Raw genomic sequence first — 25,158 nt, 5'->3', positions numbered from 1 at the left:
CATCAATACTCTTAACTCAACACAGTGACTGAGCAGATCTGAGCCACAGACACTGACATGAACTGTTTTTAATGTGTAACATAACCTGTCTCTGTTTTTTACTAACTGCTGTTTGTTGTTTTCTGTGTTTTGTGAGCCGAAGAGAAAAATCCACCCTGGTGGACAATAAAGTTTGATTGTATTGTATTGATCAGATCATATTGAGGGGCCGTCAGCTTTACAATTTAGTTTGGAGGGAGATTCGGTACCAGTGAAGTCAGTGCATTTTATGAGTGGGCCTTCTGTGACGTTACCCACCGTAGGGGTCAGAGGTCACCACTCCTCAATCCCCAAGGATTTTCTTTTCAGTCAAATTTTCAATTTTGACGCATTTATAGATGAAAAGTCAAGTCAATAATCCTGGTCAATGATAGATAAGTATGGTTGATCAGCATGTTTGCCAACCTTCAGACATCATAGTCTAATATGAGGATTAATCAGCCTGAGTTCTGAAGGAACCGGCCCTCTACCTCGAAGAGGTCAGGGCACAGTTACGTGTTGGTTAATCTTGTGTGACAAAGAGATTTTCCAAACAGACGGGTTAAAGCATAATAATACAATTTATTCCGAACAATTAATGTTGCATAAGTAAGATAACAGAGTTTACAGAATTCTGGATCCAATCAACGTGTCCCTGACAACATACAATGCATGGGTCAGTTCGCGAAGTCTGAACCCCGAGCTATCCCTGATCCAGCGTTTTTATGGTTTACACAATATCAATAGTCATGAGCTTATGGCACGTGATGTTTTTGCTGCATATCTTCTTTTTTGTTTCTTCTTCTGACTCCATCCTCCCGTGACCTTGTGAAAAGAACAGAATATGCAGTCCCGTGTGCCTCCCCCCTGTCCTCGCCCTTGAGTAGTTCAAAGCCTCTCCAAATGCTGCCGGAGATTATTACAATGTGACTATATAGAAATCTACAGTCACCGAATCACCTCCTCAAGGAACAAAACAGTGCAACAATAACTGAACAGCCCCAAGTCCTTCATTCCTTCACCCTGAGTTATGCCCTTAGAAGCTAATAATTGAGAGACAGTTATTGAGCAATCATGAAACAATACAACAGTTTTCAGCTTCCCTTATAAGCAGGTTATTTCAGGTAATTGTAAGCACTTTTGTACATAATAAATCCAACAGTTCACTAAAAAACTGAAATCACTAACTTTCTGTATTCTGTTTGGTGGTTTATGAGGCTTTTCAATCATTTCTAGTCTATTTGGTATAATATGTAATTTAGTTAATTTGTTCGACATCATGATAAGGCAGATTTTTCAACCAGTGGTTATGACATTAATGCCAGCTAGACAGAATAAAGCTCTGTCTGTCATGACAATAGAACTGTACTGAAAGTCTTTCCTTTACTCGGGTGACTCTTTACAGCCGTCTGAAGACAGCAGGTATTTGTTAAATCTACAGTATCTAGAGTGATGGAGTGGCCTTCAGTCCAGTACAGTATTGTCATGACAGACAGAGCTTTATTCTGTCTAGCTGGCATTAATGTCATAATCGCTGGTTGAAAAATCATCATTATCATGATGTAGAACTACTCGGCTACAGTCTTCCTAACGGAGTGAAGGGGATCAGGTGGAAGTGTCAGGTGTGTTGAAAGGAGTAGCCACATAGTGCTTCTCACCTGCCGACAGAAAGAAACAGCCCATAGTGAGAGTGTGAGAGAGAAAATTGTCAATTATGTGAGAGTTCTGTTTAACATCTGTAGAAACCCTCCCTGTTGTATAACATCTGTAAATTAGTGGTTATTTGATTTTCATTTTAAAATACAAAAATTGAAATTGAAATACAAGACTTTTTTCTTTATCGGGGTCAAAAGGGGAATTCACATGTTGAGTGTCAGACAGTAGTTATTTAAAATAATACAAGTAGTAAAAGATAATAGTTTTAAAGACTAAAACCAGGTATAATCATACCAGATAATAAATAATCAATTTACAATATATTGGTTCTCAATAAAATCATATCATATAATACTAGACCTGTATATACTAATACTGTTGATTAAAAGTCAAGATTAGAAACGACACAAACAGGAAACAAAAATGAAAAAGAAAATACTTAGAGTTTAGTGCCCTTAAAAAAAACAGCTTTTTATTATTAAAACATATCCAATGGAGTTGCAAAATTATTTAGGCTCTGATTTTTCTTCTTACAAAAGGACCACACAAAATATATTTCATTAAATTAGAGCAGGGGTCAGAAACCTTTACTATCAAAAGAGACATTTTAAGCAAAACAAAATTAAATAAAAATCTGTCTGGAGCTGCAAAACATGTGATCATTGTGATGAAGGTAACACAGTTTATAGCCTAAGTATATAGTATATAAGTCTAATGCAGTGAGGGACAAAGAGACAATGTACTACGGAGTATTAGGGCCACATTGAGGGAAAAAACATCTGAGATTTACAGAATAAAGTCAGAACTTTAAGAGAAAAAAAGAAAATAACACGTAAAATTACTACTTTATAATATTATGACTTTATTCTCGAAATCTCAGATTTATTTTTTTCCTCAATGTGGCCCTAATACTCCGTCGTACCGTCGTACCATAGACCTACAACAATGATAAATAAAAATGAAAATGCAAACAAAAAAACATTTATTCATTTCCATTTTTAATAATCCACAGGGAGCCTCTGGAGAGAAGATAAAGAGTAGGTTGCTGACCTCTGACCCCTGAATTACACCATGTGCACACAATGACGTCACTAACACGTCGTACTTCATCACACACATGTAAACATGAAGGCAGACAAACACACACTGACCTCTGAGAGCCTCCTGCAGCGACTGGATCTCTCTGATCACATTAATAATGTTTTTGCAGCTCTGCCATCTTCCTCCTGTTTGCTCAGCTCTGCATGTCCTGCTGGTGTTCGGGGCCTGAGCTCGACACTCGGCTACCTGGGTCTGCCTGCAGGATGATAAACAGACCAGCAGACCTATAAATACTTCTCTATAAGATAAGAAGAAAGCTCACCATGATGTCACTGATCATTATCCTGCAAGAGGCACACAAATCCTTTAAATATATATATATATATAGGTCAGACAGTCAAGGATTAGAGTGTATGACAGGGAACATAACCAATAGATTAGTATTTTGTACACTTTAGGGGATCAATGAGGAGAATAAACTCGATCTAGAAATTATTCAAATTTTTTATTTTCTATTAGTATTATTTAATTGTATTTATTTATTTTATTTATGTATTGTTCTGTATGTGAGGTTGGTATGTTTGTGAGTCTGTCTGTAGATATTACTTTTCTGTTTTTTGTTTTTTTTGTCTGTTTGTGATGAAAATTTAAAAAAGAAATAAAAAAAGAAAAGAAAAGATATTATTCTAATGATTCCAGTGCTGTAAGAACAATAATAATAATAATAATAATAATAATAATAATAAACACCACCACTCTTTTCCATAAAAATATATTTTCTCTCTTCTTCTGACCTCAATAAAAACACAACATGTAGAAACATACTGAAGTGTTAACCCCCTTTGTTTGATAAAATACTGAAATGACCATAAAGTGTCGTCAGGGAAATAAAAATAAGAACCTAATTTGTGTTTATATGTTATATATGCATGAACAATACAGTATATGGTTTAACACAAGCCTCTGGTGTGTATTAAAACTGAGATCAACTGTTTTATTATACATATATATATATATTTATATATATATATATATACATATATATATATATGTATATATATATATATATATATATATATATCAATGTCTCCCTCTAGTGGTGAAATAGAAGAGCACACGAGACCAACAGCAATGGATCCATTTGACTTTTTTTTATGCATACATTTTAAAAAGTGATGAATAAAGTCATAACTTTACGAGAAAAAAAGAAAATAACATGTAAAATTACTACTTTATAATATTATGACTTTATTCTCGAAATCTCAGATTTATTTTCTTCCTCAATGTGGCCCTAATACTCCGTCGTACCGTCGTACTATAGACATACAACAATGATAAATAAAATTGAAAATGTAAACAAAACAACAGTTATTCATTTCCACTAATCTTTTTATAAATCCACAGGGAGCCACTGGAGAGGAGCTGAAGAGACGCAGGTCGCAGAACCCTGCCCCAGATGAATGTCTCGCTACTGGCCACGATCAACCTCGGGCTGTCTGGAAAACACTGAACCGCCTGCGGGCCGGCGAAGGACGCTGCAAGGTGTCAATGAAGAAATGGAAAACAACAACTTCCGATGCACGTGTGTGTGTGTGTGTATGTGTGGCGAATCCCAAACCATGGAACACATCCTGAGATGTTGCCAAGCTCCACAATGGACCAAAGATAACCTGGGCCGAAACCAAATGCCGCGGCGCTCGCCTGCACCAACCACTGGACAGACATGATATAGAAGATGGCTGGACACGAGGAAGAAGGAAGGCCAATCGCAGGTCATTTCAGAGAGAGCATTCCTATTGGCTGTTCTTTCAACAACAGAGGCAGCTTTCAGGGACCATCTTGTACGTCTATGGACATGCAATGCGGGTACAATATCTGAATGTCTGACCAGGACCCCTCTTGGACGTTTATGGACGTGCAAAACAGGTTCGATATCTGGACGTCTGACCAGGGACCATCTTGGACGTGTATGGACGTGCAAAACAGGTTCAATATCTGGACGTCAGACCAGGGACCGTCATCTGGACGTCTGACCAGGGACCATCTTGGACGTGTATGGACGTGCAAAACAGGTTCAATATCTGGACGTCAGACCAGGGACCGTCATCTGGACGTCTGACCAGGGACCATCTTGGACGTCTATGGACGTGCAAAACAGGTTCGATATCTGGATGTCTGACCAGGGACCATCTTGGACGTCTGACCAGGGACCATCTTGGACGTCTGTGGACGTGCAAAACAGGTTCGATATCTGGACGTCTGACCAGGGACCATCTTGGACGTCTGTGGACGTGCAAAACAGGTTTGATATCTGGACGTCTGACCAGGGACTATCTTAGACATTAAAAAAAGACGTCGCAAAAACTTTCATTCTTGCTCCTCAGTGGACGTCTTTTGGACGGTCGACAGAGACGTTAAATTGACGTCTTTTGGACGTGTCTTTGCTCAGTGGGTAGTGATTGACAGCTGCTCAGACACGGCAAGTCTCCAGCTCGGCTCTGACTGGTTCTTTTCCTCCGGTCTGTGAGATCTTGCAGATGCCATTAGGAGGACACCAGAGGAACATCATATACAACTACAGTACAATATGCTGGCAAGGAAGGGTTAATGTAAAAAAAAACAACCATTCTGCATTAAGTGACCTGACCTCTAGAAAGCACAGGAACAGCCATCGTGACATTAGACTTTGATCCTGAGATATCTTGTTATCTATTTGTATTAGAACAGAACAGGCCAGATCTGGGACTTACAGGAATCATTACCTCCATTAAGGGAGGGTGTTATGTTGTTTTGATATACTGATGTACCCGGACATACAAATAAGTTTTGTTTTGACTGCAGAGATGCAAAGCTCAGATCTTTCATGCAAATAAAGGGTATTTTGCATCTTCACCGGCCTTTCTCTCCTGAGTCTGATTCTTCATCCGACACATGGAAATAAATGATTCCACTGTTGTGAAAGGGACAGAGGACGTCTTACAGATTGTGAAGCCAAAGCCAAAGCCAAAGCCAAAAAAAAGACAGATGAGGTGTTAAGGCTCCACTGATTTAAAATGGAGATCAACTGTTTGTATTTTATATATATCAATGTCTCCCTCTAGTGGTGAAATAGAAGAGCACACGAGACAAACAGCAATGGATCCATTTAAGACTTTTTATACATTTTCACATTGATTTTTTAAAAAGTGATAGAACATTATCCATAGGAATAGTGCAATCAGCTTTTTTTTTTTTCAAAGTACAAAAAAACGTGTTGTATAAAAAAAATCATAACATCTGAAATAGTTGAAAAGTTTGAAGTACCATGTACTCAGAGCAAAACGATTTAACTTAAAGCTGCAGTAGGCAGTATATTTATGGCATCATTGGCCAAAAATTGCATAATAACCTTAACCGAATGATTGACAGCCGGCTCTCATAGACGGCAGGTGGACATCAGACCTCAGATCAGCTCTGACTGCTTGTTTTCCTCAAGTCTGTGAACTCTTGCAGATGCCGTTAGGAGCACCGAAGGACACAAAGGCACATGATTTTTTTCAGGTTACCTGTTTCATGTACTACTGTCACGATATAGCGACCGTTTTATAAAAATAACTTTAACGCTGAATTTACATATAGGGACAAACCGATACCAATGCCAGTTTTGGGTATCGGGTCCGATACTGTGCTCATGTACTCGTACTCGCAAAAAACGGCTCCAATACCGTCTTTCAAGACGGGTCGGGTGGGTTGCCGACAACGCCGCAGACCCCTGGCGCCTTTTTACGTAGGCCGAGTCCCGATCTGGCGGCACGACGCGGTTGGGGCGCACTGAGGACAGTCCGCCCCGGTCGACAGTCGCACCGGGAGCAGAGGTCCTTCCCTGGCGAGGAGAGAGGGCGCAGCGAGCCCTTTGTCCACGGTGCGGCGAGGTCCGGGAGGGGAGTGCTGTAAAGTTGTGGTTGTGGCCTTGAGCCACCTTCGCCCCGAGCCTTTCCAAGCCGACCTAGAGCTGGTCGTGGCGCACCGCCTCGTATGCAGGTTGCCCCAGCCTGCCGTGTGTCGCTCACACCATCCAGCTGGCTGTTAACGAGGGTCTTTTGGCACAGAGAAGTACTCGTATCGGTACTCGGTATCGGCGAGTACCCAAATGTAAGTACATGTACTTGTACTTTGTCTGAAAAAAAAGTGGTATCGGTGCATCCTTATTTCTATACATATTGAAGCACATGATAAAAGAACACTTTCAAAACATTCAATGCCGTTACCACAAACAGTTGGTAATACAGTATATAATATAAAATATTCACAGTATGCGTATATACAAACACAAACAATTAAAATACAGAAAATGTTTTGGAAAATCAAAAGATGGAATCGGCAGCAACTGCTGTTTTCGCCACTCAACCACCTGTCCCTTTGGGAGTGAAACAAACTGGACTCGGATTCGTAGACACTGGCACCCTTTCCTCACCGATGGGGTCTTGGACGGGATCTACACTTCTTCCCCTTCCTGCTGGAACCTACAATGACAAATAGCAGGAAACAACAGAAATAAAACATTACAGAAACTGGAAAACCTGATGAAATTGCACACTGCATTGTTCAGCTGTAAAATAATAATTATTACTCATGGAGCAAACCATTTGAATTTATTGGTAGGATATCCCCTTGAGATGTAGCATCTCGTTTTCGAGGGGGTCCTAAAACCATGTTAGGGAAATGTTAAGTATCACCTTTTTTTTTGCTTTACCACTGTTGGCTTCATTGACCACTTGTAACCTTCACCCACAGGGCATCCTACAATAAGAATAGGGGTTGGGAACATGTATTCTAATTAGACACATTCAAAAAGAACTATCTGAATTAATTAAGGACAATTAAAAATACATTGTAGAGACTTCAAAAGAACACACTTTCTTTTGGGGCATATGGATTTATGTCCTTTGTCCTCTGTATGGCCACACTCCTAGCCCTCTTCGACAGTTGGGGTTCAGACTTGTGCCTCTGTCTGGGTGTCTTGTAATGGTGACTAGGTCCTGGTCTAGCTTCCTCCTCCGTCCTCATGCTGTGTTTTTTGTCCCTCATGGTTGGGTAAAAGCTGTCCTTCCAGTCTTTTTTCAGTTGTTCCTTTGCCGATAATGGCATGGTTGCAGAAGATGATGTTGAGGGGTTGCGATAAGAGTGAGAACGCTGTAGTTTGGACAAAGGCGAATATTGTCTGGGAATAGATGTGCTCTGCTTAGATAAAGGAAGACTAGAGGAGGCGGAGGTTTCTCCAGACGGAGACAAACCTCTTGAGGAAGCTGAGCTTCGTCTGGCTTCAGAAAGCTGTCCACTTGTGGAAGACAAGTTACTGAAGGAGGTAGATGGGCCTTCCTGCCTATGTGAGGAAAGTTGTCTTGATATTCTGGGTTTTGGTACGTTGGCCTGAACGTTATTCTTTGTTCCATCTTTACCCTGCCTGTGGACTCTAGGTTCTTTTGAAAGTATCAAGGATTCAGTTGGTCGAGAAGGCTTCACAATATAGCGACCCAAAGTAGAGTCTACCTCCATGTCCACAGACCGGGGCTGCTGCTCTGGCGAGTCTTCAGATGACAGTCTGTTTTTTTTAGGCTTTTCGTTAGCAGTTCCACAAAAACGGTTCACAGTTTCAGTTGACCGTCTGCTTTTTGTGGCAAATAAATCACCACTACTGTCCCCTGATCCTGATGAGATTCCTTTTTTATCTTCCTTCTTTTTGCTGAAATGGCCTTTTTTAACCACAGAATCGTGGAAAACTACTCTTTTTTTTGATACCGTTTGTCTGTCGGCCTTGTGTCGAACATGGGCAGAGCCACCTTTAGCTTCAATTGGCAGTCCACTCTTTTTCCTATTGTGCGACAGGTCAGAGCATGCATCCGGCATCACGTCTTTTAACTGTGTATCATGAAGTTTAGACTGGCGCTGTGGCAGTGATGAGTCTGCAGAAGACAGTCTGGTTTCAGGTTCAACACACGGGGCATCGCCACTGTCCGACTCTGAAGAGAAAAATCTCATCGTGCTTGGCTTTTTGTATTTTTGGTCATTGTCATCCTCGGTGTCAGAGTCAACATTTATTACACCTTCAACATGTTCAGAGGCAGCTTTGGTTTTAATCTGTCCTGCACTGTGTGACAGGTCAGAGCTTGCATCCTGCAGCATTTCTTCAGTCGGTGTATCATGGTTAGATCGGTGCTGAGGTGCTGATGAGTCTGCAGATGGCAGTCTGTTTTCTGGAAGCTTTTCTTTAACAGTTCCACACTGACGGCCCACAGTTCCAGGCAAATGTCTCTTTTGTTGACTACATGGGGCATCTCCACTGTCCTCTGAGGCTGAAGAGAACAAGATTCTTTTTTCTTTTCTCTGTCTTTTTGCCTTTTTGCAGTAGTGATCACCTTCATCCTCCGTGTCAGAAACTATGACTATTACATCATCCTTTGTTGAAATCTGTTGTCTATTGGTCTCGGGTTGAACATGCTTAGAGCAGCCAGCTCTGGCTTCAATCAGTCGTCTGTGGTTTTGCATACAGCCAGACTTGTCCAAGCTCCTGGTTTGACCTTTTTGCATATTTGCAAACTCATCGCCTTCGCCCTCTTTTTCAGACGCGGATACATCAGTCTCTGATGGCTGAGGTGCTGACCTCTTCCTCAACATCTTCCTGGATACTGTCAAATAGTTGTGTTCCGATGCAGATGAGTAATCACAACTGTCTTCAGTTTCACAGCTGTCTACAGACCGTCTCCTGTTCTGAGCTTCCTCAGAGACCATTTCATGTTCAGGTGTGCTCTCGCCTGATGCCACCTCAAATCTACATGTCATAGCTTGTATAAAGCTCTCTTTTGTGTCGTACACCGGCAGCTGGGGAAAATCAAAAGCTAGTACTGGTTTCGGAGGTGTTGGACTTGTGTCATGCAGTCTTTCTTCGTCTTCTGTTTCCCCAACTTCTAGCGCATTTTTTTCTAGGCTATCCTGGTCTTCATCTTCTGGTTCAAATTTAAGGTCTAACATGCTTATAGTTAAACAGTCATAATCCATATCATCATCAGTCTCATCATCAGTCTCATCTTCAGCCTCAACATCAGTCTCATCTTCAGTCTCATCATCAGTGTTATCTTCAGCTTGCAAAACAGAGGAAGGACTATTTGAAACAAAGTGGTTTGTTCGTGTTTCACGGTTACATTTAGGACATGATAGATCTTCAAAACCGTAATCAGTTTCAACAAAACATGAACAAGAACAATGCTGTGCTATTTCAAGTGTTTCTGTCTTTAGTGAAACCTGCTGCTTTGGAATCGCTTCCTCATCTGGAGTGATTTCTGTCTTCCTCTGAGCCTGACCGTGCACATGTTCATTTTCAAATGGTGACTGCTCATCTTTGGGATCAGGTACTTGAGATGTGTCCACAGTCATATACTCATTCTGTGGACTGTCAGCGTCACTTACATCTTCATACTGTGGACTGTCAGCGTCACTTACATCTTCATACTGTGAGGCTTTAATCCATGCTGAAATGCTTAATCCTCCATGCTCTGTGTCTGGGAGGGTTGTGACCATCTGTGACGCATCATCGTCCGAAATGTCCTCATATTTTGGTCGTGCTTCCTCGCCCTCTCTTTCAGATTGAGTGGCATGCTCTTTGATTGTGTTTTCATAAAGTGCTATGCATAAATCAGTTTGTGAATGCACAGAGCCTGCATCCTCCCTCGCACCTTCATCACTTGTTTGGTCGCTTAGCCATTCACTTTGGTTTGCAGCAATTGATACTATATTAGTAATCTGAATTTTATCAACTGGTGAAAAATCTAAATCTACCGATGCAGTCTTCTTAACAAATTCCCTTTTAGGAGCACATTTTGAGTTGCCTAGAGCAGAGACTAGTGTACCTGTTGAATGTATCATTGATGCATATGTAGCACAACGATCTGTCTCTTTAAACTTGGGTGTTAACTCAACGTTGGCTTTGCTGTCCTTTGAACTGTCCTTTTCAACTGCTGCAGTGCACTCCTCAATCATAGCAGAGTGGAGACTTTGCCTCTCCACAGCTTTGTCAGAGGCAGAGGTTATGGGGAGATGGGCAATACTGTTTGGCATGGTGTCGTCAGACTGCAGTGTGGAGTTCCCGTCCCACGCATTATGTCTATAATTTCTCTCTTTCTGATTTACAACAGTCAGATAATATGTGTACTTTCGGTCAATATATTCCTTTATTTCTGCATCTGTAGGTGGTTCCGTCTCTCCAACTGGAGAGACGTTGTCTGTGGATGACTGACTGCTGAGAGACGGAGGGAAGACCTGCTGCTGATGGGGGCTGGAAGGAGTTCCTCTTGAATGATCTGGGTTTTGTGTTCTAGTCATTCTACAGTTTAGAGCAGCTTGTAAACTTTTGACTTGCTGACCTTTGCGGTGTCTTGCATCTGAAAAATGAGGAATAGTATTGAGTTCAGTGTTGCCATTAATCTCCTCTGACAGAAAAGACGGGGTGGTAAAGGATTTGGAATCTGAAGGATTTCCATTCAGTAAGGCCACCAACAGTGGGTTAGATGCCTGCTTTTTGCTCACAGTCACAGAAGAACACTGATCCTGTAAAGGAAATATCTTTGCTGCGACTCCCTTAAGTGCTGCAGAACTGGTACAGGCTAATGAGGCACAATTCAAATGCCGTCTTTGCTGCAGTCCAGTATTATTCTTCAAATTCGACATTTGTTGTTCATGGTTGTTAACGGATTGTCTTACAGAGTTCTCATTAGCTGATTTCCCGAAAAACTGATGTGCTGTGCAGAGACATGTGCTGATGAATAAAATTCAGTGTTGCCTTCTCTGCTTATTTGGTGGCGACTGTTCCGAGAAGTGCATGCATTATCTTCAGGTATTGGGTGGTGGAATCCAGTGCTTAGTACACTTGCCTGTGACTCCTGGTGGTGGAGTCCCTGGAGATTCTGTTATGATTGTCCATAGCCTTGGTGCAACTGAGCTGGACCGTAAGCCACTCTAAGCTCCCCGGGATATTGAGTGACTACCATGTTGTTTTGTATTTAATTTTTTCAGGGTGAACTACTGGTACAGGTGTAACGTTGATGTCCTCAGGTGATGGGAGAGCAACGTTTCTCCAGTGCTGGAATGCAGAATAGGCCCCTTCTTGGCTGCGTGGAAATCCAGATTGCATCGCATGTAGAGCTATCTTTCAAGCGATCACTTCAGTTCGCTTCTCAGGTCTAGGAAACAAATAAAAGCAAAATTAGTGGTTGGTTGGTGTCACATTTACTACAACACAGACGTTTTCCACTGCGGGATTCCAACGACCAATAACTCCCTCGTTTGGAGTGAGTTCCTGAACCTAAGGGTGCTTTCACATCGGTGGCGGTTTTGGTGAATTTTATTTTGTTTCTGTCCAGTTTAAATGAAGTGTTTTACGATGCTCAGCTACGTACATCTGATCGCAACATAAACAAATACACGTGGATGATGACACAAGTGTACTCAGGTACGGAACTGCTTTACTAATGTGAAAGCTGAGTGGCGAGGGGGGGCAGTCGCACTCGGGCACGGTACGGATCAATCGTACCTAATGTGAAGACGCACTAAATGACCCCAGAACTTAATATAGACCCCGGTCCCTGCGGTCGAAACGCAATGAGTTCCTCAACAGGATCTTAGTTCCGGGGGAAAGTTCCTGCTTTGGAAATAGGGCAATATACTCTTCCTAACCTTGTCTATCCTTATCACTCCCAATAAAAATCTCTGCATCTTAAACTCTGCCACCTCCAGCTCTGCTTCCGGTCTTTTTGTCAGTGCCACTTCCTCCAAACCATACAACATAGCTGGTCTCACTGCCATACTTCCCTTTCACTCTTGCTGGTACCCTTCTGTTGCAAATCATTCCTGACACTCTTTTCCACCCACCCTGCCTGCACTCTAATCTTCACCTCTCTTCTGCACTCCCCATTACTTTGAACAGTTGACCCCAAGTAAGTAAAATCATCCATGGACATGTATTCCGTTTTTGCTCTTGTGCATACCTCCACCTCTCCTCTACCTGCTCCCTACTCTCACATATCACAATGTCATCCGCAAACATCATAGTCCGTGGAGACTCCTGTCTGATCTCGTCTGTCAACCTGTCCATCACCATAGTGTACTGTTTAGCTGTAAAATGAGAAAGTGTGTGACCCGTCCGCCATGTTGAAACTAATCTACTACTCTAACAGGTATTCCTGAATTGAAGTTTTATCCTGTACCCCGTTTGAGGTATCAACTATTCCTTCGCAATTTAGCGTCACATTAGCCAGAGGGTTATACCAACCAAATCTTAAAACCAATCAGTTAAACCCTCAAGGAAGAGTTTGAAAACGTTTGCATAAAATGCATGAAAAATGAACATCATTCAAAATGGCCAACTTCCGGTTGGGTGGAGCGAATGATGGGAATGTTTGCAATGATGAGAGCAATGCTGGTACCAAATCTCATGAATCATGATCAGAGCAATTATATTCCAACATCATTCCACGCATTAGGGGGTGCTATGGATCCTATGAATCCTCCAGCCATCCATCCAGCCATCCATTTTCTTCCGCTTATCCGGGGCCTGGTCGTGGGGGCAGCAGGATTAGTAGGGAATTCCAGATGTCCCTCTCCCCAGCAACGTTTTCTAGTTCTTCCTGGGGGACCCCGACGCGTTCCCAGGCCAGACGAGATATATAATTTCTACAGCTTGTTCTGGGTCTACCCGTTGGCCATGCCCGGAAAACCTCTAAAGGGAGGCGTCCAGGAGGCATTCTGATCAGATGCCACGAACCACCTCAGCTGGCCCCTTTCGACGCAAAGGAGCAGCGGCCAACTCATTTCGGCCGCTTGTATCCGCGATCTCATTCTTTTGGTCACTACCCAAAGCTACTGACCATAGGTGAGGGTTGGAACGTAGATGGACCGGTAAATTGAGAGCTTCGCCTTCAGGCTCAGTTCCCTCTTCACCACATCGCACTGGTACAGTCAAGTCAATTTTATTTGAGCAGTGTAGAGCTGAACATAAGTTACATTCACAGATCCTTCCCTCTCTGTTAAACAATCAAAGAGCTCAAATTATGTCAATTAGTCAGGGGTCGTCAGTTTACTCAATGATAGAAAAGAGGTCCCTTAAAGAAAAACGTTGGAAACACTGCTCTATAGAATGACTCACATAGTATAAGAGTAGCCCGCTCAGAGCTTTCCTTAAGCGCCGGCCAAACAGCCAACTACTCATTTAAGTCCAGTCGGCTACTTTACTGTATTCATTTTTGATTTTAATAAAATAGTTTTGATTAACAAGTTGCGCCTCGCTATGTGCGTCATGCTACTGAGCAGAAAAACTAGGGATGCTAATTTTGAAAAAAATTCTTAACCTATAACTGACCCTCGTTAACAGATTATTACCGTCAACCGACAAGACTTGTGCTTTGTGTGCAGCGGTGCGCCAGCTGCAGTGTAAGAGCAGAACAGACAACTGAGGCCCATATTCACCGTCAGGAGAGCTACTGTAGCAGCCACGGTGCTGCATTCATTGTCTCCAGTTCACCTTCAGGGGAGTTACCGTAGCAGCCACGGTGCTGCATTCATTGTCTCCAGTTCACCTTCAGGGGAGTTACCGTAGCAGCCACGGTGCTGCGTTCACTGTCTCCAGTTCACCGTCAGGAGAGTTACCGTAGCAGCCACGGTGCTGCGTTCAATATCTCCAGTTCACCTTCAGGGGAGTTACCGTAGCAGCCACGGTGCTGCGTTCACTGTCTCCAGTTCACCGTCAGGAGAGTTACCGTAGCAGCCACGGTGCTGCGTTCATTGTCTCCAGTTCACCGTCAGGAGAGTTACCGTAGCAGCCACGGTGCTGCGTTCATTGTCTCCAGTTCACCTTCAGGAGAGTTACCGTAGCAGCCACGGTGCTGCGTTCATTGTCTCCTGTTCACCGTCAGGAGAGTTACCGTAGCAGCCACGGTGCTGCGTTCATTGTCTCCAGTTCACCTTCAGGAGAGTTACCGTAGCAGCCACGGTGCTGCGTTCATTGTCTCCAGTTCACCTTCAGGAGAGTTACCGTAGCAGCCACGGTGCTGCGTTCATTGTCTCTAGTTCACCGTCAGGAGAGTTACCGTAGCAGCCACGGTGCTGCGTTCATTGTCTCTAGTTCACCGTTAGGAAAATTATTTCACTAATTTCTTTACAGAAGGGCTCCAGGGTAACTTTTCTAAACTTCATGACTTGTAAAGTATTTTAATCTTGTTTTTTTTTACTTTTTCCTTCTTCACTGTCTCAGTCCCTCCTGCCTGCACTTTACTTTCATCATCACCTCTCTTTTGTCTCTCCCTCCCAACCAGCCTCATCCTCCTCCTCTCTTTTTGCTTTGTTAAAAATAATCAGCTAATAGACCGCTTAATTTTTTTTTTAACACGGTAAATAAATAACTCAATAAATAAATATATAATTAATAGTTGCAAAAATATTAAAAATGAATGTAGCCAATAATTAATGAATAATATAATCCTTTATCTATTTGTGTTTCTGATTAATTTTCCCTTTTATTTATTTGTGTATTTATTTTTATAATTTGTTAAATGTATCGATTTGTTTTTGCATTTATTTATTTCTTTTTGCATTTATTTTGTATTCATTTTTGGAAGTACTTATTTATTGATGCACGATTTTCCCCTTTGCATTTCAACCCTTAGTGTGAATTTAAAACATTAATGAAGACCTAGAAGTCAATCGGGAAACACTTGATTTTAATGTGTTTTGTATGATATTATGCGATGTACTTTTGCATTTGTTTTATGTTGTGGCGTCTGAAACTTTAATGTATGTTTATATGCTGCTGTCTTGAAATAAATAAATAAATTACTCACTAAATAAGTAAATAAATGTCACTTAATGTAGCAAAAAAATAATATTAAAAATAAATGTAGCCATTCTGTTTTATTTTGTTTATTTACTTATCTTTACATTAATTCCTTGATTTATTAGTGTTTCTGTTGAATTTTCCTTTTTATTTATTTATGTATTTATTTTGATTAATTTCTGAATGTATTTAATTATTTTAGCATTTATTTTTCATTTCTATATTTATTTTTGCATTTATTTTGTATTTATTTTTCAAAGTATTTATTTATTTATCTTTATATTAATTCCTTGACTTATTTGTGTTTCCATTTAATTTTCCCTTTTATTTATTTTAGCATTTATTTTTCATTCATATATTTATTTTTGCATTTATTTTGTATTTGTTTTGTGTTTATTTTTAGAAGTATTTATTTATGTGTTTATTTATATCAATTCCTTGATTTATTAATGTTTCCGTTCAATTTTCCCTTTTATTTATTTATTTGTATTAATATTTAAATGTATTTATTTATTTTTAGAAGTATTTATTTATTAATTTATTTATGCACGATTTTCCCTTTGCATTTTACCCCTTATTTACTTCCCCAAACTTATTTATTTACTGTATGTTTAAATGCTGCTGTCTTGGCCAGGTCTCTCTTGCAAAAGAGATTCTCATTAATCTCAATGAGTACTACCTGGTTAAATAAAGGATTAAAAAAATAGAATAATAATAATAAAAATATTAAAAAAGAGATTCTTAATTTCAATGAGTACTACCTGGTTAAATAAAGGTTTAAAATAATAATAATTAAAAAAAAGAGATTCTTAATCTCAATGAGTACTACCTGGTTAAATAAAGGTTACAAAATAATAATAATAAAAAAAATATTAAAAAAGAGATTCTTAATTTCAATGAGTACTACCTGGTTAAATAAAAGGTTTAAAAATATAATAATAATAATAATAATAACAAAAATAAAAAAAAGATTCTTAATCTCAATGAGTACTTCCTGGTTAAATAAAGGTTTAATAATAATAATAATAATAATAAAAAAATAAAAAGAAAGATTCTTAATGTCAGTGAGTAGTACCTGGTTAGATAAAGGTTTAAAAAATATAATAATAATAAAAATATTAAAAAAGAGATTATTAATCTCAATGAGTACTACCTGGTTAAATAAAGGTTTAAAAAAATAATAAAAAAAATAATAAAAGAGATTCTTAATTTCAATGAGTACTACCTGGTTAAATAAAGTTTTAAAATAAATAAATAAATAATAATAAAAAAATATTTTAAAAAAAAGAGATTCTTAATCTCAATGAGTACTACCTGGTTAAATAAAGGTTTTAAAATAATAATAATAATAATAAAAATATAAATAAAGAGATTCTTAATCTCAATGAGTACTACCTAGTTAAATAAAGTTTTTTTTTTTTTAAAAAAACAAATAATAATAAAAATATATATATAAAAATGAGATTCTTAATCTCAATGAGTACTACCTGGTTCAATAAAGGTTTTAAAATAATAATAATAATAATAAAAAATTAAAAAACCGCTATGAGGTAAAGTTCAAGTGACGTAGTTGGTGTTGCGTCCAAAGACCGTCTCCCCCCGTCTGAATGCGCAGCTACATCTGGACCAACCGTTATCGCTCACATTTAAAACAAACGTTTCTAACGATCAACAGTTACTTACCGCATTTCAACTGATTTTAACTCATTTCTCAGCTTCCAACGCCTCAAAACCGAGTAAAACTCAACTCCTGAAGACCCTCAACTGAAATAAACATCATAGTTATCCATAGAAGTCCGTTGGTCCGTTTTCTGGTGGTTATTTCCTCTGAATTGTGAGTGTTTGCTGTTGCTGTTCCTCTAGAAGTAGTTCCTGGTAGAGTCTCAGAGTCACTGAGGAGAGACAGAGCCGACCGGATCCTTTTATATGACGCTCAGCGTGAGCTCTGATTGGTCGGTTGTAAGAGAGCCTCTGATTGGTCGGTTGTAAAGAGAGCCTCTGATTGGTCGGTTGTAAAGAAAGCAGCCTCTGATTGGTTAAAATTTGTCAACAAAGCTTCAGCAACAATGACGTAATGTTTGAGTCACATTTCATAAAGGAAGCTACTCAACATTATCATGGAAATGAAACTTATCTAGACAAAAACTGCATAACTAAGTTTTACTTTCAGTTCAGCTCCCCGTCGGAAAATATTATAAAATAGTCTAAAGCGATGTATATATAAATATTTTATTTTATTTTATTATTTTTAATTTTATATATACAATATATATATATATATATTGTATAATAGCCTAAAACTAAACTCCATCTACTATAGGTGATACAATGACTATGGAGAAGTACCTCATATAACCCACTTCAAAACAACTGTATGTATGGAGGACAGAGCCTGCCAAAACCAAAAATTAAAGAAACACATTAATAAATTACTCAATAAATCAGTAAATAAATGTCATTAAATGTAACAAAAATAATATTAAAAATAAATGTAGCCATTAATTAATTGATAAGATGTGACATGAATTGATATGTTTTATTTTGTTCATTTATTTATCTTTATATTAATTCCTTGAATTATTTGTGTTTCTGTTGAATTTTATTTATTTATGTATTTATTTATTATAGACAGCAGGAACTATTTTTCCCCATGTTCTCAATCAGTGTCCCTGATTCACTTTGTGTGTGTGCGTGTGTGGTGTGTGGTGTGTGGTGTGTGGGTGTGTGTTCCTGTAAGGCCAGCTGACTCAGCTTGCTATCTCCCCCCCTCCCTTCTCGCCTACTTCAGTTTTAAGTTTCATAGTGTGGTATATTTTCAAGTCTTGCACAAGACCGTGAGGCCCCTAATTGTAAACATGTGGGTAAGAGGCATGCGTGGAGACATATGGTCATGCGATATGTCCAGGGGCTGAAAGATAAACATGTAGGACAAAGGAGCCATACATGGTCATGCGCTCAGCTCAGATGTTGCATGACATGAACCCGATATAAGGAGGTGCGAGAGCCCCGAAGTGCAGGACTTTCAGATTTGACTTGAGACCTCCGGACATTCTAGACGTTCGTTATGATATTTGTTGCTTGTTTGTAATAAACTCTGTTATACCAGCAAGAACAGTGTCCGCGGAGCATCCTTCCTCATCACTTCAACAGCACTGTCGCAGGAAAGATACGACAATAGCACCAAAGATTATTCGTCCCTCAATCATTTATGATACAATTCCAGTTTATCCCTGTAGAGGAAAAATTATCATTTAGTGTATAACCTTTGTATTAAGTGTGATTCTCTGTGTTATACTGTTTTGTAGAAAGCATGACTGGCTCCCTTTCCGCTGAACCATACTCGAACCCCTGATACTATAAAGTAACTGCCCTTTTTCATACAATGCCTGATCTGTCTCACTCCAGCACTGAAATCCTGGTTCACGCATTTGTCACATCCCGGATCGACTACTGCAACGCTGTCCTCTCATCCCCATCAAACTACTCAACAGACTCCAAATCATTCAGAACTCTGCCGCCCGGATCATCACCCGCACCAAATCCTCCGACCACATCACCCCCATCCTCATCCAACTGCACTGGCTCCCTGTTAAATCCCAGATCGACTACAAAAACCTCCTGCTCACCTACAAAGCCCTCCACAACCTTGCCCCCTCCTACCTCACAGACCTCCTTCAGGAGTACACCCCCTCCCGTTCCCTCCGTTCATCATCAGCCAGACTTCTGACCACCCCCACCTAACGCCTCAGCACCATGGGAGCCAGGGCATTCAGCTGCTCTGCTCCCAGGCTATGGAACTCACTCCCCCCACACATCCGGCAGTCTGACAATATCACATCAATCAAATCCCTCCTCAAAACCCACCTGTTTAAGCTGGCCTACTCTCTCTAGTACTCATCATCACCCATCCTATGTGTCTGTACAAATATGTCTCTGTCATGTCCTGTTGTTTTTATATTGTTTTATCTGTATGGTTAAATTGATTCTTGTAAGGTGTCCTTGGGTGTCCAGAAAGGCGCCACTAAATAAAATGTATTATTATTATTATTATTAACGTGCTAAATGATGTAAGGTTGAAATATAGCCTAGCCTGCACATTAACTTTTTTATTTTGTGTCTGAGACAAGAGTGCCTTCATTTAGGGAAATTCCTTTATTAATCAAGTGATGTCTATCCCTTCATTGAATGTAACCATTGACTCTTTGTTCTTATGCATATAAAAACCCTGGTGAGGATGCACTCGGCATCGATTCCTCGGCAGTCGCTGACTGTCACTTTGTTGGTTTCGGTCCTTTTGCGCAAAAGCTAATTAAATATACAAAGATAAATTTCTCTTTGTTGGTCTCCCTTATTCGGTCAATTTCCACCACAATCCCAAAAATGTTTTTTTTTTTTTTTATTTATTGCTCATTGTACAGTAGTGTTTTGGTTTTAATTCGCTGGGTCCGTAACAGCAGCAGGTCACGATTTAAAGCTTCATGAGGAATTGAGATGGAGGCAAACGTGTTCCATGAGCTCTTAAAATCCCTCGGATATTAGATGGTAAAGCAGTTACGGAGAAAGAGTGTGAAAGAGAGAAAAGTTCGGACAGAAAAAGTATAAAAAACAGAACTGCAAAAAAATCACATTGGCCGGGGGCTCGGTGGGTCGATCATACGATTTGTGTGACCGGACAGTCCTCGGGCTGGTCCAGGAACAGGGTCTGGAACATGTGGTTGTAGAAGGAGGGGTGGTAGAGGCAGGCCCGGGCGCAGTCTGGGCTGAAGTTAAACTCCAGGATCTGAGGCTGCATGACTCGCTCACCTGACCCAGGATCAGAACACATATTAGATAAGCAAATGATGGTTAGGGTGATTACACAAAAGGTATAAGTATCCTAAACAAAGTCATCCACAGGAAAAAGTACTACATATTTATACACATTGTACAGTATACTTAGTTAATATTAAAATATTTGACGATTGTTTGGTCAATAATATTTGTAATATTACAACTTTTTCTCTCGTAAAGTTATGACTTTATTCCCATAATATTACGACATAAATATTCATACAAATAAATATTATTAGCACAAAGTTTATATCTTATTGATATAGAGCAGCAGATGTTTCCTGAGGCGGTCTGTTAATCTCATTGATATAGAGCAGCAGATGTTTCCTCTCTGCCCACAGTGCGCTTTAATTGTCTAACAAATGAGGAAGCATGGACCTTTTGACTTGACTTGATTTCATGTGTGTTTTTTAACCAATAGAATGTATAGTAACCACGGTTTTACCATTTATGAGCTACAGTATATCCGCCTGACTTTAGCGAGCCTTGACACCGTCCTCAGCCACATTAAGGACCGCCTACTCAACTGACGTCCGTGGGGTCTCGCTGCGCTCCTCATGTGAATATTTTGCCTCTTTCACGACCCGTTTTTTGTGAGTACGCTACGGTTATAAATGAGACCCGGGATCACAAAGGGACCCAAGGACCAACCCGTTCTCACTCCCAGCTCGTCAAACATCGCCAAATTGGGCAGCGCCCCTCGGCATCAGAAACTGACACACAGTGGCCTTGGGCAACAGTATGTGACAAACCGGCCTTTCAACTAACTCCAACGTAAACCCACTCGTGGCGTTATTCGATGGTTGAAGCAAGTGACGTAGTAATAATAGCGTGAAAGTCCACTAAGGGAGGTTCAGGAGGGGTGGTGACAAACAAACACAAGACTTTCAACCAGGAGACCGCTGTTCGTGTCTCGTTTGAAACAAAAAGTAACGCTGACTTATTTTATCAAGTGCGTCGTTAATCACATGCGTCGTCGGTATCGTCAGTCACATGAGTTGTTAGTGAGTCAAATCACTGAAGTTAACGTCAACGAGGACCGTTTCCTAACCCTACCTAAGTGGTTGTGTTACCTAAACCTTCCTGTGAAAACGGAAGTTTATTTTGAAAGAACACTGCGTGTAAAGGAATCCCCCGAGGCTCAAGGTATAACTTCTTCTTCTGCTTCTTTACCATGCTGATGAATTCAGTATAGAATGAATGCTCACCATTTTGCTTCGTACTCCACTTCAGCATGAAGTCTACGGCGTAGATGGCCCGGGACGGCGGGTAGGGACATATACCGTACGGAGCCGGTCGGGACGAGGCTGCCTGGAAGAACTCCTTGAACGCTTTAAACACCTCCGCCTGGGAGAGGAAGGAAAAGGAGGGAAGGGAAGTGTTACGGAAATTGTACATGGTAAAAATGTATTCTCTAAATCTCAGATTTATGTTTTCTCCTCAATGTGGTCCTATTTGTTCTTTGTTTTTTATATCAAGAGACAACATAACCTGTGGTTCACAGTCTGGGTGCTGCTCACCCTGAAACAGAAGACTTAATTAGGCATGTATTAGTTCCCGCAGCTGAAAAGGACGACAAGTTTACACTCACTTCCACCTCCTTCCACGGGTACAGCGGGTACTGGTTCTCAAACATGGGGATGAAGTCGTCGTAGTGCACCTGGAGACAGAGTTTCATGTTAACAACGGCACCTTCATGAAACTGATCCGAGTTTTGTTAGTTTACATTAGGTATTCATGTAACGGCCTAACTCTTATTTATTTTACTGATTATTTGTTTGCCTTGATTTGATAGTTAGCAACAGTGACTCAGGGAGAGCTGCGTGTCAGCTGTGTGCGTCTCTTCTAGAGATTTGAGGTCTTGCCTATTTTTGACGGGAGCCGCGCGGTTCACAGCAACAACAGACAGCTGACAGCAGCAGATACGCAGCTGGTGTGAACATCTGACGCCCGGAACACACTAGGTAAGTCAGGAGCGCGTGGAGGCTGCACGATTCATGCGTCGGGTGTTCACCCCAGCTGCGTTTCAGCTGCGTGTCTGCTGCTGCTGCCGTCAACCCTTTCTTTCTACATAGTTTGCCTTTCATAATGGCCATTTCATTTCATTATAAATATCATTTATATTTATTTTAGACAGAGAAAGATTAAGAACCTGGTAGTAATTTGTAAATAATGGTAATAATCCACAATTAAAACTCCGTACTTTATTCATTCATGGAGCTCTGCAAGTCACTGCATGTTCTACATCACTGTCCTGCACATATTTCAGTATAAAAGCCTCGTGTTAACAGATGAAGGAATTCTGTCAATAGAAAAAAACGCTTGAGGGCTTTTATTTTGAAATGAAAGCAGGAAGTGTTGATTTAAAAATAAGTGTTTACTTTTTTTCCTCTCTGTAACATTTTCTACAGATAAAGACATCGAAGCTGTAGTAATGTTGCTGATATGATGTCAATATACTGTCAATAGATCACTTTAAGTGTCCGCATGGCATGCTTCAAAAATAGGCGAGACCTCGAATCTCTAGAAGAGAGCAGCCAACTCATGGGGGCAGTGTGGCTGCTCTAACCTGTTAACACGGACGCCGAAATAAGAAACAACACGTAACGCAGCCGCCACGCGCTGCTGACGTTCCCAGTGTGGACGAAGCGTTAGATCACTAGGCCACCACGAGGCCGGATCATTTATATCCTCATGAAATAACCTCGTCTTAGACGTAACTGACAGTTCTGACTAGAAAAGATGAGGTAAAGCAGCCTTTGAAGATGTAGATATGTTATATGTCATCTTTCTGAGACATTCAATTACAATGATCAACCAATAAATAAAAGACCACAGGGACCAGACCGTGTTCTCGGGACCGCAGACCGAGTCCACAAATAGAAAAAACAACCATAAACAGGTACCTGCTTCAGCTCCACATCATCCGCGTAGTTCATGACGGTGAAGTGCTTTTGGTAATCATCTAAATGGTCCAAGGAGAAAGGTCTAGATAGAAGAAACAAACGTCAGGTCTCCAGGCACGAGAAACAGTTCACTCTCTATATAAAAAGGCAAATACTTTATTATCAGTATAGAGAAAACAATCGATTCAATATTTAATCACAATTAATCGCACATTTTTTTATCTGTTCAGAATACACCTTAAAAGGGAGATTTGTCAAGTATTTAATACTCTTATCAACATGGGAGTGGACAAATATGCTGCTTTATGCAAATGTATGTATATATATATTACTGGAAATCAATTAACAACACAAAACAATGATATAATGAATATAAATATTTGCATTAAAGTTGAAGGCCAGTCTACTTTATGCAAATCACGGGCGTATAAAAATAATTTTGTCGTCCTACTGGAACCACAGATCCAGGACACGGACCGTAACTTTGATTTCACACTGTGATTAACTCTATTCAAAACCAACAAATGATTCATTCATCTAAATGAATGGGAGAATACTGAGCATATATATATGTATAAAAAGATAAATGTAGTTTGGAAATATCTTCATTGTAGTTTTTCTTCTGACAATTTAGAGAATCTGGCTCCGTTCAGTCAGAAAGAGGCAAAAGAGACGATCTAAGAAAGATCGTCAATGAAACATTTAACAAATCCACCCGTATTAATATATGTACAATATGTGTATGTATGCATGTACGTTGTACCTATTAGCAAAGCGCAACCAGAAGACGTTGTAGGCATAGAGACGCAGAGGCTTCACGGAGCGCAACATCAGCATGTAGCGAATGTCAAACTTCACCATTCCCACTTCCTCTCTGTTGAACAGCACCGGATCTTCAAGGTACTTACACACCACCTGGAAAACAAAGACACACAGTTAGAGGTACAACATAAGAAGGGAGGCAAGGAGAACTGTATGCCCCTGATGGATAAACTGTGCGTGTGTGAGCATAATGCACATGCATGATATTTTTGTGGGTATTACAGCCGATTCCTTTCACGCCTTCATGCACAAAGAGGCCTTCTTCGTATTTATTACCCGAGGAGCCCCTCGTTGCTATAAATTATGACCTAAATGTACTCAGACCGGGGGGAGGCAACATGCAGCTGTGGAGCCACATGTGTCTCTTCAGCTCCTCTCCAGTGGCTCCCTGGGGATTTATTAAAACTAGAAATGAATAACTGTTCTTTGTTTACATTTTCATTTTTATTTATCATTGTTGTAGGTCTATGGTACGACGGAGTATTAGGGCCACATTGAGGAAAAAAAAAAAAATCGGAGATTTCAAGAATAAAGACGTAATATTACGAGAATAAAGTCATAACTTTACGAGAAAAAAGTCGTAATATTACGAGAATAAAGTCATAACTTTCCGAGAAAAAAAAAGTTGTAATATTACGAGGATAAAGTCATAACTTAACAAGAAAAAAAAAGTTGTAATATTACGAGAATAAAGTCATAACTTTATGAGAAAAAAGAAAATAACACGTAAAATTATCACTTTATAATATTATGACTTTATTCTTGAAATCTCAGATTTTTTTTTTTTCCTCAGTATGGCCCTAATACTCCGTCGTACTGTCGTACCATAGACCTACAACAATGATTAATAAAAATGTAAACACAAAACAGTTATTCATTTCCATTTTTATAAATCCACAGGGAGCCCCTGGAGAGGAGCTGAAGAGACGCAGGTTGCTGACCCCGGACCTAGACAAGGAGAAACGCGCTAAAGAAGGTATAGAAAAAGTACAATAAAGTAAGTTACCAGAAACTATTTCAGTGAACTGT

At 40.1% G+C, this 25,158-nt stretch overlaps 2 protein-coding genes across 8 annotated transcripts in view; both read right to left on the bottom strand.

Annotated features, from left to right (window-relative positions):
- The window catches only part of LOC119482534 (dentin sialophosphoprotein-like), a 34,310-nt gene extending 16,873 nt beyond the window's left edge, over window positions 1-17,437 (bottom strand). The window contains exons 1-4 of one of the 7 annotated variants that reach the window (XM_037760131.1): window positions 17,255-17,437; window positions 7,611-11,927; window positions 7,431-7,494; window positions 6,967-7,217 (exon numbers count right to left, since the gene is read on the bottom strand). In XM_037760131.1, coding sequence (XP_037616059.1) covers window positions 7,190-7,217; window positions 7,431-7,494; window positions 7,611-11,415 — 3,897 coding nt within the window. In that variant the 5' untranslated portion in view covers window positions 11,416-11,927; window positions 17,255-17,437 and the 3' untranslated portion in view covers window positions 6,967-7,189. Of the gene's footprint in view, window positions 1-6,966; window positions 7,218-7,430; window positions 7,495-7,610; window positions 11,928-17,254 lie in introns of those variants that run through there. The other 6 variants (XM_037760129.1, XM_037760133.1, XM_037760132.1 and 3 more) reach the window with 6 other exon arrangements.
- Window positions 17,438-19,905: 2,468 nt separating this feature from the next.
- ttll12 (tubulin tyrosine ligase-like family, member 12) overlaps window positions 19,906-25,158 on the bottom strand; it is a 20,430-nt gene continuing 15,177 nt past the window's right edge. The window contains exons 11-15 of the mRNA XM_037759935.1: window positions 24,071-24,222; window positions 23,308-23,389; window positions 21,993-22,061; window positions 21,610-21,748; window positions 19,906-20,374 (exon numbers count right to left, since the gene is read on the bottom strand). Of these exons, the coding sequence (XP_037615863.1) occupies window positions 20,223-20,374; window positions 21,610-21,748; window positions 21,993-22,061; window positions 23,308-23,389; window positions 24,071-24,222 (594 nt within the window). The 3' untranslated portion in view covers window positions 19,906-20,222. The remainder of the gene's footprint in view (window positions 20,375-21,609; window positions 21,749-21,992; window positions 22,062-23,307; window positions 23,390-24,070; window positions 24,223-25,158) is intronic.

Source organism: Sebastes umbrosus, chromosome 23 (genome assembly GCF_015220745.1).
Source record: "Sebastes umbrosus isolate fSebUmb1 chromosome 23, fSebUmb1.pri, whole genome shotgun sequence".
NCBI classification, from domain to species: domain Eukaryota; kingdom Metazoa; phylum Chordata; class Actinopteri; order Perciformes; family Sebastidae; genus Sebastes; species Sebastes umbrosus.
The sequence above is the reverse complement of the archived record's forward strand: the minus strand, read 5'-3'. Positions and strand labels throughout refer to the sequence as shown.